Below are 15,499 nucleotides of genomic sequence, written 5' to 3'. Positions count from 1 at the left end.
CTGGGTTCAAATCCCAGCTCAACCATTTAAATTAAATTATATGACTGATCTCAGATAAGATACAAAACCCAGTCCCTGGGTCTCTCAGCCAACAGTAAAATGGGGATGCACCCACACAAAGTACCTAGGGAGTTAACAGATGGCAAATATTATCCTGAGGTTTTTATATCTAGATGGCACAGAAATACAGAGACAGCAATATTTGTTTGAAGCACTCAAGTTGAAGCTGGAGGCAATAGTGGAAAGCGATGGGTGATTGTTAGTGTGAGAAATGGAGAAACAGTGGAAATTGGTACATTTTATGTGAATAAATTCTAAAGCTTGAAATTAGAAAGAGGGTCAAAAGATCAGTCTATGGTTTAAGAGTTCTTTTTAACTGCCAGATACTATTGACCAATCTGCAACATTCATTTAACAATTTTTCCATTTATCTACTACTTAGGATTCCTTGTATCTACTTACCCCACCCTACCTAAGAAGATAAATGATGAGAGTCAGCTTGGTACACTCAGTTCCACAGAAAAAAAGCAGGATGACCTATATCCAATTTCCTTATAAGGCAGAAAAAAACCCATCCCTTCTTTTTTCCATTGGAATCCAAACTAGGATAAAGACGACAGACATCAGCAAGTTTGAGCGAAATGTTTACATTTATATTGAAATATACACTAAAACAGGATGAGTTCTACTAGTCAATGAAACTTTGCCAAAGCAGAATCACAAACTTTCGTTGGGGAGGTCCAGTCAGCTAGCAGCAGTGATCCCCAAGCAGGAACACCCAGAAGAAGCCCGGGAGGACCCCTCTCCAAAATGCCTCCTCTTTCAAGAGGCCCCAACTCACTTCTCCCACATGCACCCACACAGATTTTAGGAGCTTGGACATGGCTCCTCATTTTCATATATTTTTAGTTTCTTCTTCACTGCAATAAATATAAAATTGGCAATGCTCATACACCACAGCACAGACAATATTTCAGGCTTTAGCATACAACTGTAAACAGTGACTAGGTTAAAAAAAATAAAAACAGAAAGTTGGATTTTTTTTTTAACAATGAGAGAATTCTTCAGAATAGGGCATGAGCTACTCAAGACTTACTGTGTCAGGTTAAGGTTTTTGACAAAAGAATTTGGGTTTAGGTAGATGCCTTCAATAGTCCAAAGACCTAAGGTAGTAACCAAAGGAATGCCTATGGCAGTCTAGAAGATATGGATAGCAGAACAACCTGCCCTAGGATCACCTGTAGCGGTACATCTTTAACCTGCCACATTCAAGACATGACCATAGACATCTTTATCACTGGCTGCCATCTAGTGCAGCAGGAATGTGTGGGCAAAGGAATTAAAATCTGCTGTGAGAGGAACAGAATAATATCTCTGCTAGCTGCCTGGAAAGTTGGCCCCTTAATCACAATGACAACTAGGACATTTCACTTGGACAGTGCATTAAATTTACAGATAAAAAAAAGTACAAAGACTAATCAGTAATTTCAGTCACTGAAGCAAACTGGGATGTTAACCAAAGAAAAATAGATTAGCACTTTTTGCCTAAAGCAGTACAAAGAAATATGGCAAGAAATGAAAATGAACTCAGTATCTGCACATTAGTAATGGGGCAGAATTTTATTTAAAAGGCTAGTGGTTAAAATAACTATTGCTTGAATAGCTCTGGTAGATACAAAATGTAGTAACATCTGAGGTTTCTACACATAAGCAAAGGAGCTGAAGGCCAGCTCACAAAGGGATATTTGATCCTCAGTTAAGAGAGAAGCTAAAAGCACATGCTGCAGGAGTAACCTAATGGGTTTATTTGGACAATACTCCCATCCTGTGACAAAGGGAAAAAGACCTGGATAGGAAACTGTCTTTTCACACACAAAATTCTGGCTTAATTCTCCTTCCTATATACAACTATACCTCAGCTAAGAAAAAATCTGTCTTGAAGAACTCAAGAACCTGGGCTACTAAAAAGAAAAAGTAAATTTTAATATAGTAAACAAGTTTAGTAAACACCATGGGTATTTTCTGTTGTTAATAAAGACATGATACATTCAAAAAAGTATGTTTGTTTTTTAAAAAAATGACAAAGAACAAAAACAAAAAATTTCTACAAAGAGGCTTGACAAAAAAATAAAAAAATCAGCCCAAGTTCTATCCCTCTCAATCAGAAGTGGGTCTTAGCACAAATCAGTAATCCCTCCTCCAACACACAAAAGCACTGCCATTTGCCTTGCAAACATAACATAAAACACATTACCTCAGTAATTGAACTTGAACATTAAGCAGAATCACTGCAGAGCACATTTTTATGAGTGTTACTTCAATACCCACCTGGTCCAGTTCAAAATATCTATTTATAGATTCAGTTTGTACACATTCCATAGGTATACTGAACAATAAACCATCCATTATTTTTCTAAATGGCAGTTCTTGTAGCTCAAGCAAACATTAAGATTATATAGAGTTCTCTTGAAAGAAATTCTCAGGCCCAGGTACATTAATGAGAAACCTTAAAAGTTGAACAAACCTAGTTCTTTTTTTATTAAAATGATGGGATAAAGGTAGAATGTCTGTTCTGAAGAGCAGCTTCACTTGCTTCCCCATGGGAAAAGGCCAAATTTTGGGGGGGGTTAATATAATTTAAAAACTATGCCAATAATAAAAAATAAAATATACACCTTAAGATATTATAAAACTTGAAATAATGTCAGACATTATGGAATAGAAAACAGAGTTCTGATTTTTTTCCCAAAAAAGGAAACTGTAACAGATTTTAAGGTAAAAACGAAACAAACCAGAACTCTGAATATGGATAGCACTACACACACTCTATAGCACAGAATACCATACAAGAATGAGTTCTATATCGGCAATATAATGAGAATAACTGGCTGGGACTTATTATTTCCAGCAACAGACCTCTTAGGCCAAAAATGTGTCCCATCAATGAGGACCAGAAAAAAGGGAGTGGAGGGGAGGATGAGGAGGAAAGGTTGCATGCATGGGTCTATTAGACATGATACTCAGCAGCATAAAAATAATACCCTCCAAAAAGTCCCCTGAATGGGGCAAAACCTGTTTTTTCATTGCCTAGCATGGGAAAGATTAAGAAGTGGAACAAGTTCACTTGTAACTAGAGTGTCTCTCATATTTGAATGAAAAAGCATGTTCAATCTGATGCTAAATGTTAAGAAAATATTAAGGACACAAATGAAAGCAAAATAAAAACAAAAGGCTAAATTATGAATCTTAAAAATCAGAAAAACATCTGTTTTAAAGCCAAGTAGGTGATTCTGATAATTATTTATGACATAATCCATAGAGAGAAAGGCCAAGAAAAGAATCTTCATATTGTTCAGTACTTAGGCTTGATGTTATCCTAGGAAAAACAGTGATAATTTAACAAATTTGCCACACATAAAACTAAAAAGTCCCCTTCTGGTTTCAAATGAATTTAAACTACAATCTTCCTTGGCTAATTTTTCTCCTGTGTCAAACAAACTGTACAGGACCAGTTTAAATCACTCCTCCCCTTCAAACACTAGATATGAACATCCGGGAACATTCTACAATGCAAAGTGCCTTAAGAACGAGAAGGATTCTGTAGTGCCAGTGACATACTGATCTGAGGAAGCTGGGATACTATTAACACTGATGGGAGCCAGTCAGGCAATGGTGTTTTGTTTCTCCTCAGGTGTTTCTTCCAACAATTGCATGATCAGTTCATGGAGGGGTTTACAGATCTTTGCATAGCCCCCTCCTGTGAGATGCAGAAAATCAAACATATCGTGGCAGGAGATGGCACCGTCCGAGTGCACGAAGCCCCCATCTATATCCAGGAGCTGCACATTGGTAAGCTTCGGCAGGGAAACCTTGAGAAGTTGGTTCACCTTGGCATTCTTTTGCCTCAAAGGGTTGGGCTTCTCACCTCGAGGTAACAAACCCTGGGACAGAGCAGAGAACATTAAATGAGAAGATTCACTTGTTTTTCTCTCATATATTTGTAATTGCAGGTATTCCTGGAACACCTGCTCCATTTGGCACATTCTACACCTTTGATTTCTGAAACACTGGACTATACTGGTGTTAATGAAAGCTATTTCTTCTTAAGTTTCTTCATGGGTTCCTCTTCCTTCTCCTGTCCCTTAATTATTGGGACTTGTTCTTTGCCCACTGCACTTCTCACTCTAAACACTTTAGCCCAGATCTCTTCCTAGAGCTTCAGAATTACATATTAAACTTCCAGCTATAGAACCAAACCTGAGCGTTCCTGAAGCACTCTCGACATGTCCAAAAGCAACTCATCCAACTATGCTCTTTCTACATTCTCTTTACAACTGGTCATTCCAACATCCCTGAGTCTCTCATTCCACATATCTTACCTATTTATTGTTAAATTATTCAGCTCTTGTATCCGAAATATTTCTCTAATCCATTTTCTTTTCTCCATCATGACCATATATATATATACTACAGTTTGGGAACTTATCACCATTCACCTCAAGTAATATAAAATCTCCCAACTGGTCTTCCTACCTCCAGCGTTGTCTTCCCTTCAATCCATTCTCCATTTGGCTATCAGAATAATCTAGCTCAAACATTCATCTATCAATTAATGCCACATGGAAGCTACATGATATACCATTAGAAAGAAAGTTGAATTGACTGCTGTCTTGAAGAATCAGAGCCACATATCTGGTAGGATAAAACAGAGTGTGTCCTAATTTTTTTTGAGACAGGGTCTTGCTGTATCACTCAGGCTGGTCTTGAACTCCTGGGCTCAAGTGATGCTTCTACCTCAGCCTCTTAAGTAGCTGGGAATACAGGTGCATGCTACCATGCCCAGCTCTAAATTCTTTTTTAACTTATATATTAATGATCTACTATAATTTTCAGATCAATCATATATCTGTCCCTCATGATAGTAAAGAAAGTAAAAGCCTGTTTTTATACAGCAAAGTCAAGGTTTTTTTTTGAGATACAGTCTCACTCTGTCGCCCGGGCTAGAGTGCTGTGGTGTCAACCTAGCTCACACCAACCTCAAACTCCTGGGCTCAAGCAATCCTCTTGCCTCAGCCTCTTGAGTAGCTGGGACTACAGAGATGCGCCACCATGCCCAGCTATTTTTTCCAATATTTTTAGTTGTCCGGCTAATTTCCTTCTATTTTTAATAGAGACAGGGTCTCGCTCTTGGCTCAGGCTGGTTTTGAACTCCTGACCTTGAGTGATCCTCCCACCTTGGCCTCCCAGAGTGCCCAGAGTGCTAGGATTATAGGGGTGAGCCACCAAGAGCAAGGTTTTATCAACTTAAACTAAGAGTGAACTTTACACATAATTGATCCCATTATAAAATTACTGCCAGACATCCCAACCTTTTGTTGACATCTAACACTGCCACACAGCAAGATCTTATGTGGGCAAAAATTTTGCCACCAGTTTTTCTTATAGGGTATGGTAAGAGGTCTTATTTCACAAAAAATAGATGTTCTGCATTTTATGAAAAAAAAAGTACGTCCAAAGTACTTGTTCATGTCTAAATTTTTTGCAGCAGAATGCTAGGGCCTTGATTACCAATTTATTGTATGATTGTATACTTCCAAAAGAGAACTATAAGAAATTATGACTTTGTTACCCTGGTCCATCTCCTATCCTTGTTAAGCTCCTCAAAAATCTCATAAGATGAAACATTAGTTAGAAATAAACTAAACCATAATTTTATGACTGTTGAAAGTACAGGGCTTTGCACCTAATACTTAACATAGAACAGCTGTCCTCAACGCTGACATACCAGAGTATGATTAATGAACAAGCATGAAGGATGGTCAGTGAACAGTAACTATTCACATTGTTCTGACTTGCAAAAAACAAAACAAAGAAAACAAAACAGAAAAATACTACACTCTTAATCTCTTCACCCTGTAACAACTATCTTTGTTTTCTTTTAGTCTTTTTCCAATTGCACACTTTTAAGCAATTTAAAATATATTAATATTCCAAATTTTCACTTAAATACATCATAAAGTCTGTTTTTACACAGTTTTTATAATTGTAATGTGATTAGTACTATTATATTCATTGATTTGTGTAATCATTCCCCTACACTGTTGACTGTTTAGGTTATTTCCAATGTTTTAGTATTGTAGATTAACACTACAATTAACACTTCGGTATATCAAATTTAAAAGTCTGCTTGAGGCCGGGCGCGGTGGCTCACGCCTGTAATCCTAGCACTCTGGGAGGCTGAGGCGGGCGGATTGCTCAAGGTCAGGAGTTCAAAACCAGCCTGAGCAAGACCCCGTCTCTACCAAAAATAGAAATTAATTGGCCAACTAATATATATAGAAAAAATTAGCTGGGCATAGTGGTGCATGCCTGGAGTCCCAGCTACTTGGGAGGCTGAGGCAGAAGGATCACTCGAGCCCAGGAGTTTGAGGTTGCTGTGAGCTAGGCTGACGCCATGGCACTCACTCTAGCCTGGGCAACAAAGTGAGACTCTGTCTCAAAAAATAAATAAATAAATAGAAGTCTGCTTGAAACAAAGAATATTTATGGAAGATTTATTCAGCAACATTCATAAAAAAAATATTTCCTAAGCACCTACTATGTAGTAGTCACTGTACTTCAGAGCTGGACTCTTAACCACGATATAATCCTCTCCAGAATAAGGTAGGATATAAATAAGTAACATTAACAAGTAAATTCAATATCATGTTAATAGAAAATAAGGACTGGCTCCCCAACAACTATTAAGATGAAATCCAAAATCCCAAACATAGCACACAAATTCCTACACGACCTGGTTGTGGCCCCTCCTAACAATCCCAGCCTCAAACTTAGGCATTCTCTCTCCTCTACTCACCCAACAAACACATACACGAACATGACTTTGATCATTTCCTTTTTTCTCCTCTGTAATGTCTTACCTTTTTTCTTTTCTCCACTGGTCTGGAGACCAAAGAATTCTTTAAAACTAATTCAGATGTCAACTTTTGTTGTCTAAAACATACTCTGTTCTCCCCTTATTTCCAAGAGCAAACATCATAATAATGCTCTCTTTATATTGCTGACTCCATCTGTTAGACTGTGAACTTCTTGGAATATGTCTTATTCATTTTTATATGCTAAAGACCTATGATAGGCCGGGTGCAGTGGCTCACGCCTATAATCCTAGCACTCTGGGAGGCCAAGGCAGGCGGATTGCTCGAGGTCAGGAGTTCAAAACCAGCCTGAGCAAGAGCAAGATCCTGTCTCTACTAAAAATAGAAAGAAATTAGCTGGACAACTAAAAATATATAGAAAAAATTAGCCGGGCATGGTGGCGCATGCCTGTAGTCCCAGCTACTCGGGAGGCTGAGGCAGGAGGATTGCCTGAGCCCAGGAGTTTGAGGTTGCTGTGAGCTAGGCTGATGCCAAGGTACTCACTCTAGCCTGGGCAACAAAGCAAGACTCTGTCTCAAAAAAAAAAAAGACCTATGATAGGGCTTTGTACACAGTGATGCTTATATATTTGTTAAATAAATGACTACCTTCATAATACTATCTCATTAAATAACTGAATATAGATAAGATTTTGCTAAAACATGTATTTCAAGTTAAGCTAACAATATCTACAGCTAGACCTTTACATTGAAATAGCTGTTTATCTCAGAGACCATGAAGACTTAATGTTTTAATAAGTAAGACTATTAAGTATCCTTTTTTAATTTTATTTTTTTGAGACAGAGTCTTACTCTGTTGCCCCAGGTAGAATGCAGCGACATCATGATAGCTCACTGCAACCTCCAATTCCTGGGCTCAAGTGATCCTTCTAGTCAGCCTCCTAAGTAGCTGGGACTACAGGTATGCACCACTAAGGCCAGCTAATTTTTCTATTTTTAGTAAAGACCGTGTCTCACTCTTCCTCAGGCTGGTCTGTAACTCCTGAGCTCAAGCAATCCTCCCACCTTGGCCTCCCAAGTGCTAGGGTTACAGGCATGAGCCACTGCGCCCGGCCTAAAGTACCATTTTCTTGCTGACGGAATTTCAGATGTTTCAGAGAATTCAGAGATTCTAATAAATATACCACCTTTAACTGATTAACAGTGGAAGAGATACATCTAAGCTAATCCAAATCTAAGTCTAATAAAAAGAGACTCAGGATTCAGACAAATCTCATGTATAATTTAAAATATTATCTATGGAAGTCAAGGGAAAGAAAAGGCTACCTAAGGTAACAAAGGATTTCCACACTTCTAAACAAGGATGAGTGGATAAAAGATGACCCCACAGCTCGTATGGGAAATAATGAGACCACTAAGACAGTGGGCTATGTCAGAGAAGAGGTCAACACAAGTACCATAAACTGATTCCACAGAATAAAGATTCTCTATATCAGCGGTCCCCAACGTTTTTGGCATCAGGGACAGGTTTCATGGAAAACAAATTTTTCCACAGCGGGGTGGGGGTGGGGGAGGGCGAGGAATGGCGACTGATCCGGAGCAGTTATAAATACAGATGAAGCTTTTGCTCATTCACCTCCTGCTCTGTGGCCTGGTTCCTAAGAGGCCAACAACCATTACTAGTCCATAGCCTAGGGGTTGGGGACTGCAACTCTGAATTCATAAGTGATCACATTTCTAAAAAGACTCCTCAGCTAACCTAAAGATATCAGTCTCCACCCACCAAAGACTACATACCAATACAATGATTTTGGCCTGTGGCTGCCTTGTGTTGATAAGTTGTACAATGGCCTCAATCCCACCTGCTACCTCTTCTGCTGTATTTTCATGGTTGTTTGTTCCTACCCAGACAACAATGACCTGTAATTAAAGAAAGGAAAAAAAGAGTATGAAAGAATAAGGAAATGTCCAACATTTAGACGGAAATGTCCAACATTTAGATGAAAATGTTATTTCAAAAACCAAGGAAGGAAAGATGAACTTCTCAAATGGTGTTGGATAACATCAACTGGGTAGCTATCTTAATACACTGATTTATGCCTCATATAATCTATTCATGATAAATTCTAAGTGGCTTAATACTTAAATGGCAAAATTATACTAAGAAACAAGAGAATTCTATCATTGTGGTGGAAGCTAATCTCTCAAAATCCAGAAACTATAAAAAAAAAGATTAATTCACCTGTACAAAAATAAAACCTTTTGCATGTGAAAGACACATTAAAATGAAATCTAAGAAACCTAGGAAAAAATATTGCAACTCATATCATAAAGATTCCTATATAGTACCTTCCATAAAAAAATAATAAAAAGTATCCAAGGGAGTGTAATGGATATAAATTCAGAGTTGCACTCAATGAAAAGAGAAGAGGCAGAGGTTCAAGTGGAGGCTGGATACAGTTTTAACAAATTTTTCCTCCTCAAAAAATTCATTTTACAAGGCGGTTATCCCTTAGAGACATACATCTTATTATATGACCCAACAAAGTAACTTTCTACTCTGTCCCAAAAGCCAGGCAGAAAGGCACGTGAAAGGCAAAGAATAAAATACTTTCAATGAAAGTAACTTTTTCAGTGGCTTAGCTTTGTTTCTTTGTTTTTCAGGAGTTGAAAAAAATTATATACAGTGTCCCAACTCAGGATATTTATAATGTGATAAGGTACTCAATAAAGATGTTCATTTGTTCACATCTGCTTCCAATTTTCTTCAGAAGAAGTTGGAGGCCTTAATTACCAATTTGTTTACATGGTTAAATAGATCCTGAAGTAAATTCATGGTCCTCCTCCCATGGCCCACCTCTGAGCAGTTTCTCCCTGATACTGCCCCAGGTCCATGCATTCCTCAGAACAGCATACCTCATTAGCATCAAATCTCTTCCTACAACTGAAGATAATTGTAACAACTACAAATACAATCCAGGCAAATAATACACTGGCTTTTTAATTAAATATATATTTTGTTACACTCTTAAACAACATTACTTACCTTAAAGAGGCATAAAGCAAAGAGCAATAGTGAAACAGTGTTTAAAGAAGCAATGTTTTTTCACTACCAGTTTCAGACAATTTAACTATTTGAAAAAGAGTCAATATTAATAACATTCTTTTAAAAATAAATTTCATTTCACCTTAGGTTTAATATTCTCCAGTTCTCCATTCTTTAGTCTCCATAAAACATGTCTTGTCGTATCTCCTCCAATTCCAAAATTCAGTGCATGCAGTGGGGAAAAAAGTTCTCGCCATATCTAAAAAGGGAAAAACTTGATTTAGTTAAGCTAAAACTAGAGGGGGGAAACCTTCAATTACAATGTGTTGTGAGGCATATGAAATAATCTCCATTTTCTGTATTCAAATGTAACATTGCAAATGGTGTATTACTCACTGTTTAAAAAGCTTTGAAGATGCCACTGTGTAACTCAGTTCTTAATGCAGCATTAGGTATCAGCTCAAGAACTGAGTCACAATGCAATCTGACGCCCCTAAAGAGGTATCAACATTTATAATTAAGTTGACAACCCAATAAACTCTCATTTCCATTTATTCAACTATTTAAAGGAATAGCGTGAAGTAGAAACAAGAGATGAAGAAATTTAGAGTGCTGGAGCCAAAAAGAAATAAAGCTAATTTTCCTTGGAAGAATGCCTAATCCTAAAAAAAGATTTGGAGCAGCTCACTATAAAAATATATAAAATAGTCCTGCATGAGGGGCTGTGAAAGAAAGAAAGAAAGAAAGAAAATATATGTATATATATTTTACAAAACAGGAAAATGGCAAAATACAAATAATACGTGAGAATCATGATGAGGATAAATATAAGTGAGCAAATACAAATAAGGAAATAGTAAAATACAAATAAATGAAAATCGGACTAGGACAAATATAAACAAACAAAGATAACATCAAGATTCTTGGAAGCCATAGCAAAAAAGGGAGTTTATTTATAAACAATTCTAATTTTTTTTCTTTGTCTCATCATGCTTGGTGGCACAAAGAATACCATAAGGTATGACTGTTTTCTCTTATATTCTGAACTACAGCTTCTCTAAGAGTCAGGAATAAGTTTACCAGTTCAACTGAGAACAAAAGTGTGTTAGTAATTAATGGATATACAGTAGTAGCTAAGACCAACCCTCACCCATTCTGCCTTTACCTCATACTGCTGCATTAACTGCACCATGAAGTCTCCCACAAATAGTACATCAGGCTCTTTGTCTTTACAGTCCAGGACAAATCTGTTGTGCTGGTTTAAAAAAGAGAAAAGTTAGAAATTGGCATTTCTTTTCCTGTGAGATTTCTTGCCTAGAAAGAACAACTGTCGCCTGTAATCCTAGCTCTCTGGGAGGCCGAGGCGGGAGGATTGCTCAAGGTCAGGAGTTCAAGACCAACCTGAGCAAGAGTGAGACCCCCGTCTCTACTATAAATAGAAAGAAATTAATTGGCCAACTAATATATATATAGGAAAAATTAGCCGGGCATGGTGGTGCATGCCTGTAGTCCCAGCTACTTGGGAGGCTGAGGCAGGAGGATTGCTAGAGCCCAGGAGTTTGAGGTTGCTGTGAGCTAGGCTGATGCCACGGCACTCACTCTAGCCTGGGCAACAAAGCGAGACTCTGTCTCAAAAAAAAAAAGAACTGTTCAACCATTTACTGTTGCTAAACATTCTTCCTCTTTGACCTGATCATACATAGCTCACTGCAACCTCAAACTCATGGGCTCAAGTGATCCTCCTGCCTAAGCCCCATGAGTAGCTGGGACTTTGGGACTGCAGGTCTGCACCAGCACAACGCTCAGCTAATTTTTCTGTTTTTTGTAGAGATGAGAATCTTGCTATATTGCTCTGGCTGGTTGCCAACTCCTGACCTGAAACAATCCTCCCTTCTCAGCCTCCCAAAGTGCTAGGACTACAGGCATGAGCCATGGCACCTGGCATAAACATTCTTTTTTTGGTTATTCCTAAAGCTTATACTTCTCATTCTACAATTAACTGCTAGAACTTTCTTCCCATCCTCACCATACTGATCACTCTAGTATGTTCAAAAAAACTGGAATTCTACAGAAACCAGAATAGAAAACTACATTTAACATGCTTTTTAAAAAGTTTATCTGCCTTAGCCAAAATAGATCAGTTGGGAGAGTGTTAGACTGAAGATCTAAAAAGTTCTCTCTCCCTCAAACTTTTATTAAAAATATTTGATATACAGAAAAGTTAAAATAGTTATAATGAACATCTATATATCCTCCACCTATATTCAACAACTAATAACATTTTCTCATGTTTGCTTTATCTCTATGTATGTGGGTTTGCTGAACTATTTGAAGGTAAGATGCAAACAATGTGATTCTTCGCCCCTAAATATTTCTGTATGCATCTCCCTAAGAGTAAGGCCATTTTCCTATAAAACCACAAACTATTATTACAACTAAAAAAATGAAAAATCCCATAACATGTAATATTCAGTCCATATTCAATCATTTTAACTGCTCCAAGAGTTGGATAAAGTATTACATCTATTTTTAGAACTATTATCCAATCAGGATCCATGTATTTTATTTGGATGTTTTTACCATCGACTTAGAAAATGTCTGTTGACTTCCAAAAGTGAGCGCTCAATCCTTTCAGTCTAATCCAAGTTTATAAGCAGCAGTAACCTAGTTCTGGAATGCCTCTCTCAATAGAGTGCTTCTCTAAAGGCACAAGACACTTTTTAAATGGTTTTTACCCATGAATACTAAAGGACATAGTTTAAATTTTTATATTCATCCCTGAAACAAATTTATACAAGGCTTGAGGCAATAGGCCTGTAACCTAGTTCCAGGTTCCAGGAAAGGTTCGAATGCCGAGATATTCATCCAAACAGGTGAAAGTGGAAAGTGACAAAAATACTTCTGGAAATAACTTGACAGTTTATTAAAACACTTCCTCTCTTAGAGTCATATGACTACGGATAAGCTTTTCCCTTGCTTCCAGGCTTTGTGCGAATATTTTTAAAAAAATTACTATTGTTTCAGTAAGTATTTTTAAAGTGAAGGGGTAAGATGAGCAAGAATAAAATTTCAGGGCCAGGCACGGTGACTCATGCCTGTAATTCTAGCACTCTGGGAGACTGAGGTGGGAGGATTGCTCGAGGTCAGGAGTTCGAAACCAGCCTGAGCGAGATCCAATCTCTATTAAAAATAGAAAGAAATTAATTGACCAACTAAAAACATATATACAAAAAATTAGCCGGGCATGGTGATGCATGCCTGTAGTCCCAGCTAGTCGGGAGGCTGAGGCAGGAGGATTGCTTGAGGCCATAGCGGCACTCACTCTAGCCTGGGCAACAAAGTGAGACTCTGTCTCAAAAAAAAAAAAAAGATTGTTTCATATCTTTCTTTTTTAAAAAAATTTTGAGGCTAGGCGAGGTGGCTCACGCCTGTAATCCTAACACTCTGGGAGCCCCAGGCGGGTGGATCACTCAAGGTCAGGAGTTCAAAACCAGCCTGAGCAAGAGCAAGACCCCATCTCTACTAAATACAAAGAAATTAATTGGCCAACTAAAAACATATAGGAAAAAATTAGCCGGGCATGGTGGCACATGCCTGTAGTCCCAGCTATTCGGGAGGCTGAGGCAGAAGGATTGCGTGAGCCCAGGAGTTTGAGGTTGCTGTGAGCTAGGCTGACACCAGGACACTCTAGCCTGGGCGACAGCCTCACTCTGCCTTAAAAAAAAAAAAAAAAAATTGAAATAATTTTAGATCCACAGAAGAGTTACAAAGATAAGAGTATTGCCATATGCCATTCACTCAGCTTCCTCCAATGTTAACATCTCATATAAACATGGTACATTTATCAAAACTAAGAAATTAACACTGGTAAATACTATCAGCTAAACTAGAATTCACTTAGCTCGCACCAACTTTTTCATTAATGTCCTTTTTTTGTTGCCAGAACCAATTGAGCATACCACACTGCATTTAGTTCCCATGTTTCCTTAGTCTCTTCCAGTCTGGAAGAGTTTCTTAGTCTTTCCTTGTCTTTCATAACTTTGATACTTTTTTTGCCCTGTTTGTTTTTGTTAAGACACAGTCTCCCTCTGCTGCCCTGCATAAAGTACAGCGGTGCCATTGTAGCTCACTGCAACCTACAACTCCTGGGCTCAAGCGATTCTTCTGCCTCAACCTTCTGGGTAGCTGGGACCACAGGCGCATGCCGCAACATCTGGCTGGGTTTTATTTTTTCTTTCTTTTTGGTACAGACAGGGTCTCACTCTTGCTCAGGCTGGTCTCGAACTCCTCAGCTCAAGCAATCCTCCCACCTAGGCTGGCCAACTTTTAGAATTTTCATGAGGTGGGGTCAGGTGTTTTGTAGACTGTCCCTCAACTGGGGTCCCTCTGATGTTTTCCCATCAATTGACTGAGGTTATAAATATTTTGGAAGACTACCACAAAGGCAATATGCCCTTCTTGCTGTATCCTATCAGGGACACATGATATCAACATGACTTAACACTAGTGATGTTAATATTGATCACTTGGTTAAGGTGGACTATTTGCCAAGATTCTTCATTGTAAAGTTACTATTTTTCCTTTCTATATTCTATTTTTTTTTTTTTTTAGAGACAGGGTTTTGCTTTGTTGCTTGGGCTAGAGTGCAGTGCTGTCATCAGAGATCACTGCAATCACAAACCCCTGGGACTCAAGCAATCCTCCTACCTCAGCCTCCCAAGTAGCTGAATCTACAGGCACATGCTACCACACCCAGCTAATTTTTCTATCTTTTTTTTTTTTTTGAGACATAGTCTCGCTTTGTTGCCCAGGCTAGAGTGAGTGCCATGGCATCAGCCTCGCTCACAGCAACCTCAATCTCCTGGGCTCAAGCAATCTTACTGCCTCAGCCTCCCAAGTAGCTGGGATTACAGGCATGTGCCACCATGCACGGCTAATTTTTTCTATATATATTAGTTGGCCAATTAATTTCTTTCTATTTATAGTAGAGACGGGGTCTCACTCTTGCTCAGGCTGGTTTCGAACTCCTGACCTCGAGCAATCCGCCCGCCTCGGCCTCCCAGAGTGCTAGGATTACAGGCGTGAGCCACGGCGCCCGGCCTCTATCTTTTTTTTTTAAGAGATGGGGTCTTGCTGTGTTGCCCAGGCTGGTCTCAAACTCTTGGCCTCAAGTGACCCTTTTCCCAAAGTGCTGAGAATACAGGTGTGAGCCATCATGTTTTTTTCTTTTGAGTACTTCCTTGCTTTCTTGCATTATGAGATGCTCCAGGCTCATCTTTCATTTTCCTTATTCCAGTTGTAGAATCAACCATTTCTCCAAGGAGCCCTGGTTCCTTTCATTAGAGAACAGTATTGAGAAACTAAGATCTGTGTATATACTGTGTTTCCCTGAAAATAAGACAGGGTCTTATATTTATTTTTCCTCAAGAAGACACCCTAGGGCTTATTTTCAGGGGATGTGTCATATTTTTAAGTACGGTACAACAATCTACATTTATTCAAATATAGTTAAGTCATCATCTTCTGGAACATCATCATAACTCTCCAAACCCCGAATTCCATCCTGAATTTCTTGCAA

The 15,499-nt window shown here is 38.4% G+C and overlaps 1 protein-coding gene across 4 annotated transcripts in view; it reads right to left on the bottom strand.

Annotated features, from left to right (window-relative positions):
• Positions 1-631: 631 nt before the first annotated feature.
• Positions 632-15,499, bottom strand: part of PAFAH1B2 (platelet activating factor acetylhydrolase 1b catalytic subunit 2) — a 67,492-nt gene continuing 52,624 nt past the window's right edge. For 3 of the 4 annotated variants that reach the window (XM_012773674.3, XM_012773676.3, XM_012773675.2), the window contains 4 exons: positions 11,087-11,176; positions 10,064-10,180; positions 8,673-8,795; positions 632-3,941 (listed from right to left, as the gene is read on the bottom strand). In XM_012773674.3, the coding sequence (XP_012629128.1) occupies positions 3,663-3,941; positions 8,673-8,795; positions 10,064-10,180; positions 11,087-11,176 (609 nt within the window). In that variant the 3' untranslated portion in view covers positions 632-3,662. The remainder of the gene's footprint in view (positions 3,942-8,672; positions 8,796-10,063; positions 10,181-11,086; positions 11,177-15,499) is intronic. The other variant, XM_076002531.1, reaches the window with a different exon arrangement.

This window comes from Microcebus murinus, chromosome 4, assembly GCF_040939455.1.
Source record: "Microcebus murinus isolate Inina chromosome 4, M.murinus_Inina_mat1.0, whole genome shotgun sequence".
NCBI lineage: Eukaryota > Metazoa > Chordata > Mammalia > Primates > Cheirogaleidae > Microcebus > Microcebus murinus.
The sequence above is the reverse complement of the archived record's forward strand: the minus strand, read 5'-3'. Positions and strand labels throughout refer to the sequence as shown.